Below are 5,473 nucleotides of genomic sequence, written 5' to 3' on the forward strand. Positions count from 1 at the left end.
CGCTGACGCCCCCTCGCCGCTGCCCTGCACCAGGCCTTCCCTCAGCCTGCTGCTGGCGTCTTGTCCTTTCACCCAGGCTCTGGCCCCCACCCTGGGTCTGCGATCCTAGCTCCTTTTATTTTAGTTTTTGAGTCTTGCTCTGTCACCCAGGCTGGAGAGTAGTGGCACAATCTCAGCTCACTGCAACCTCCGCCTCCTGGGTTCAAGCAATTCTTCTACCTCATCCTCCTGTGTAGCTGGGATTACAGGCACCTGCCATCATGCCCGGCTAATTTTTGTATTTTTGTTGAGATGGGGTTTCACCATGTTGAATAGGCTGGTCTTGAACTCCTGAACTCAGGTGGTCTGCCCACCTCAGCCTCCCAAAGTGCTGGGATTACAGGTGTGAGCCACCATGCCTGACCGATCCCAGCTTCTTAATACCCCTCTGCCTAGCCCAGATAGCAACGCCCAGTCACTGGGTGTCTGGCCTTCCATCCTACCCACTCTCGGGGAATGTGTTGGTTACTGATTGAACACGGGAAGCTGTAAACAGGAGAGAGCCCAGCAATCACCACTTCCACCAAAGACCTCTGGTGCCTCCCCTGGCAGGTGCAGTGGTTCCTCACAGTCCGAAGCTCATCCTTCTCCAGCACCAGCCAGCCAGGCCAGCACAGGGGCGCCGGAGCAGCAAGGCAGGCAGGCCCCCGGGGACTTCACCATGTGGACCAGATGGTGGCTCTGGCCCCTTGTGGCCGTGTGCACTGCAGACTTCTTTCGGGACGAGGCAGAGAGGATCATGAGGGACACCCCTGTCATTGATGGGTGAGTGGCCATCTAAGCCAGGGGCTTAGGGAACCAGGATTGGGGGCTGGGGCAGCCAGGGCTGGGAGCCAGATTGGGGGAGCTGGGGTGAGGCTCATGTGGCCTTGTCTTGGGGCTCAGTTTCTGCGACTGTGCCAGGGCCTTGCCCTTTCCTGGCTCATGCTGCTTTGTGGGGTCCCTCAGGGCCCCCAAAGGCTTCAGCAGATGAAGGTCTGCAGGGAGCAGGGCAGGAAGGAGGCAAGGCCCGAGCTCCGGGGCCCTTAAGCTCAGAGTGAGGTCTGTGCCTGGGGACGGTGAGGCCCTGTGCCCTGGACTCTCCCTGTGCCTCTCTGGGCCTCAGCGTCTTTGGAAAGCTGCAGGTGGGGTGGTACCTCAAGGTCTTCTCTGCCAGCATTTTTTGTCTCCTCCTGCTCCCACAGCCTGCATTCTCCTGAGGGGAGGCCCATGTGGCTTGGGGCCCTGTCTGAGCCTCTGCCTGTGCCTACCCCGCCCCCACCCAGACCTCACTGGGGCCCTTGTGTCACCTGCTTCTCTTGCGGCCTCTGCAGGGTTGGGATTCCCACTGCCCAGGAACCTGACCCTCCTCCCCGCCCCTCCTGGCCCAGCACCCCAACACTGGGTTGCCATGGGGGCCTCCTTCTTCCAGGCACCAGACTCAGACCAGGTTCACACTGGTCCCCGTGCGTGGGCGGGAGGCTCCCTGAGAGTCGGCCCTATGGCCGGCAGTGTCTCCCCCTGGAAGATGCCTCTGGGCTTTGTCCAAGAAAACAGCTCTGTTAAAAGCTTTCCTCCTGGCCCATCACCTGGTGCTCCAGGGGTCAAGCCCCTCACATGGGCTCAGTGGGGGAACGGAGGCTCCCACCCTGCAATTCCTGCTGTGTGGCAGGAGAGGGTCTGGGCCTAGGGACTGGGTGTCCCACAGCAGTGAGGGCAGGCTGAAGACACCGGCCACAGGGGGACCCCAGGCCACACAGGGAGGGATCTGAATGCAGGTGCTGGGGCTGAGCAGGGTCTTAAGTGAGCCAATAGCCAGGAAGGTTCGGGGATCTGGGATTGTCCCCGACAGGCCTGGCAGGCAGAGGCAAAGCTGACGCACTAGTGACTGTAGCAGGTGAGAGACGCACACAAGTAGCTCCAACAGCAGGGAAGTGTGGGGCCTGCATGGCTGCCACCGCCCGCACTCTCATGGTTTAAAGTGGCCACGCTCCACCCTCATGTCTGCACGCGGGCCAGCAGGGAGAAGGGAGGGATGAAGAAGGGAAGAAGGGTCTAGGCACTGTGCTCACGCCTGTAATCCCAGCACTTTGGGAGGCCAAGGCGGGTGGATCACGAGGTCAGGAGATCGAGACCATCCTGACTAACGCAGTGAAACTCCGTCTGTACTACAAAAAATTAGCCGGCTGTGGTGGTGCCCATCTGCAGTCCAGGCTCCTCGGGCGGCTGAGGCGGGAGAACGGCAGCAAGTCGAGATGGCACGACTACACTCCAGCCTGGGCGACAGAGCGAGACTCCATCTCAGAAAAAAAAAACAGCTGTCACAGGACCCAACTTAATCACACAGCCACACCGTGACACGGGCAGGGAGGTAGCTTCAATCCTAATGGCCGTGCGCCTGCTAAAAACGGAGGGCTTTAAAGTTACAAAGGAAAAGGAGAAGGGGTCGCGGGGGCGGCCAGCAGTCCCTCTCGGGAACAGCTGCCTGAGTGTGTGATCACTGCCGTTTCAGTGATCCTCGGAGCAGGATACCGATTCCATGTGCCAGCTAAGGGCACTGCCCCAGCCCACACAGATAAGGAGGGTGGGTCTGATTAGCTGCTGAACTGCAGTTTGACCTGAGCATAAGGCAGGTATGGCCTCTGTCCCATTGAGAAACCAGGGGCCCCACCCTCCCATCTTTTCCAGCAAGAGTGGAGAGGCTGGCTGGGCACGGTGGTTCACACCTGTGGTCCCTGTGCTTTGGGAGGATTGCTTGAGCCCCAGAGGGTGGGGCTGCAGAGAGCTGTGACTGCACTCCTGCCCTCCATCCTGGGCAACAGAGTGACACCCTGCCTCAGAAAAAAGGGACTGCGGGAGGGGGGGAGGCCAGCAGAGAGCGGCGTTAAGGCCTCTCCCTCCACGCCGGCTCCTGGGGTGTGGGAATCCCTGCCCATGCCGGGCTGATGTTCTCAGGATGGGGAGTCAAGTCTGCTCCTGGAACCCCGCCCAGCCCTGCCCAGGACAGTGCCCAGTGCAGGGCCACACCCTGGCAACGAGGCCACCCCCCAGGCAGGGTCCCTGGCTGGAGCTCATGGTTCCCGCAGCAAATGCGTCCTGAGCAGTCGCTCTGTGCTGAGGGCTGGGGAGAGGCGGGTGCCAGCCCAGGCCGTCACGTGGACCCACTGTCACCAGAGACCTCCTCTTTGTTGCAGGAGCTTTGGGAGTGACTTTGACACTAGTGTCAGGCATGTGCCTGTCTGTCTGCCCAGGGGTGGGGCTGGAAAGTACCGAGCTGGGCTTGGGGGCACCAGCCCAGGGGAGGTCAGTGGCGGCAGGGACCCAGGAAGGGCAGAGCCCTCCCCTGGTTTCCCCCCAGCAGGAGCTCTGTGGGTGGACTTGTCTTTGAAAAGCTCATTTCGGGCAGGTAGATTTGGGCGGGGTCATGAAGATAATCTTGAGTGCCCACGGCTGGAGATATTAACATGGCTACCCCTGCCTCTCCCAGTTGCCCTCTGAGGAAGGCACCAAGACACCCTGATTTACAGATGGGGAAACTGAGGCACAGAGGGGTAGGTCTGGAATTTGAGCTGGAAACTGGATGTGGAGGTGCTCCTGTGTCCCATCCCAGCACGCACCCTCACAAGGCAGCCCCCCTGCAGACAGGGGCACAGCCCACATTAAGGAAGGAGCCTGAGGCCCCAGACCCAGTGAGAAGGGGGAACCCTGGGCATCCCCCAGGGTGGGCGCCAGGCCCCAGCCCCCTCTCATCCTCCTCAAAGCCTCCAGGTCATGGAATTGGGGCGAGGGTTGTATGGGGCTGCACTGGGGCCCGCCCATTCCCAGGGGCTCAGACCTGGGTGAACTACACGTCCTCAACTGAAGCCTGCAGGGGCCTGAGAACAGCGTTTCTAATGAGAATGGATTCCCTTTGCTCCTGGCCTCTGCCTGGGCAGCTGGATTCAGACCCTGTGAGACCCTCACTTAGCCTCAGCTCCCGCCGCTGCGTCCCCTGCTCCCTGCCTTCTGCTCTCCACAGCGCTCACCCTCACCACCAGCTCCTGGGAAAACCTTGGAGAACCTCAGTCCTTTGGAAGCTGAGAAGGATCTGATGGGAGTTTGGGTGCAGGGCTCCTCCCCAGAGACAGAGGCAGCAGAGAGGCCTGGGTAGCCCCCAAAGCCTGTTCCCATCGCCCTCCTCCCTAGGAGGATGGGGGGCCAGACCCTGCAAGGATAGGCTGTTCCAATCACCCAGCCACCCACCGTACTCCCCAACAGGGAATTTGTCCTTTAAACAGAAAATTCTCAGAAGCAGTATCGCCCCCAGTCCCCTGCCCCTTCGCCCACGTCCCCAGTCCTGACTACTGAGGTCATTAGGGTTTTTCTGTCCACCTCTGGGCAGCGTGTCCACCCCCCGCCACCTCCATAGACACACACTGTGGAAGGGGTGGCCCGCCCAGCTCCCTGAGCTCCTGGCCAGCTGTTCCTTGCCCTGGGGATGGACACAGTTGGGAGGCGCACCCTGCACAGGTGTGCTGAGGTGGCTGGTGGTCCATCACTCCTGCAGCCTGGACTCCAGCCCTGCGCCCACATGCAGAGCAGCGGCAGGGGCAAGGCCGGAGCCCAGGAGCTCAGAAGCCCTGGGTCCCAGCGGCTGTCCTGACCGCCTGGCCTCCCCCACCACCCCAGGCACAACGACCTCCCCTGGCAGCTCCTGGAAATGTTCAACAACCGTCTGCAGGACGAGAGGGCCAACCTGAGCACCCTGGCCGGCACGCACACCAACATCCCCAAGCTGAGGGCCGGCTTCATAGGGGGCCAGGTACCGCCTGCCCTGCCTCATGCTTGCCCTGCATGGGGTCACCCTGCCGCCTGCCTTGGGCCTGGCCCCAGCAGTGCTGTCCCTCCAGGGTCCCTCGGTGCCACAGGCCCTTGAAAGGGCAGCACCCAGGCTGAGGGAGGGCTTCCTGGGGGGGTGGGAAACCGGACTCCTGCAGGCATGGAGGGGTGGGCTGGGACCTGGCTGCAGCAGCTCCTGGGACTCCCTGTGGCCCCCAGTTCTGGTCCGTGTACACGCCTTGCGACACCCAGAACAAAGACACTGTGAGGAGGACACTGGAGCAGATTGACGTGGTCCAGCGCATGTGCCAGATGTACCCCGATACCTTCCTGTGTGTCAGCAGCAGTGAGGGTAAGGTCCTGGCCTGGGTCCCCCAGGTCCCAAGTCCCCCCACCCAGCACTTACCCAGAGCAACAAGTGCTGGTCCGGATACCTCACCCTCCAGAAGCCAGGCGTCCCCTCCCTGTACCCCTCCCCTGCACCCTCTACCCTCCAGATGCCAGGTGCCCACTCCCCTGCACCCCGCCACCTTCCAGACACCCCTCCCCCACACCCCCACCCTCCAGACACTAGGCACCCCCTCTCCTGTACCCCCCACCCTCCAGATGCCAGGTGCCCACTCCCCTGCACCCCCCC

General features: G+C 61.9%; 1 protein-coding gene across 2 annotated transcripts in view; it reads left to right on the forward strand.

Moving 5' to 3' along the window:
* DPEP1 (dipeptidase 1) overlaps window positions 1-5,473 on the forward strand; it is a 17,033-nt gene that overhangs the window by 8,186 nt on the left and 3,374 nt on the right. The window contains exons 2-4 of one of the 2 annotated variants that reach the window (XM_037733254.1): window positions 592-804; window positions 4,687-4,815; window positions 5,052-5,188. In XM_037733254.1, coding sequence (XP_037589182.1) covers window positions 701-804; window positions 4,687-4,815; window positions 5,052-5,188 — 370 coding nt within the window. In that variant the 5' untranslated portion in view covers window positions 592-700. Of the gene's footprint in view, window positions 1-591; window positions 805-4,686; window positions 4,820-5,051; window positions 5,189-5,473 lie in introns of both variants that reach the window. The other variant, XM_037733253.1, reaches the window with a different exon arrangement.

This window comes from Cebus imitator, unplaced genomic scaffold (assembly GCF_001604975.1).
Source record: "Cebus imitator isolate Cc_AM_T3 unplaced genomic scaffold, Cebus_imitator-1.0 Scaffold509, whole genome shotgun sequence".
Classification (NCBI taxonomy): domain Eukaryota; kingdom Metazoa; phylum Chordata; class Mammalia; order Primates; family Cebidae; genus Cebus; species Cebus imitator.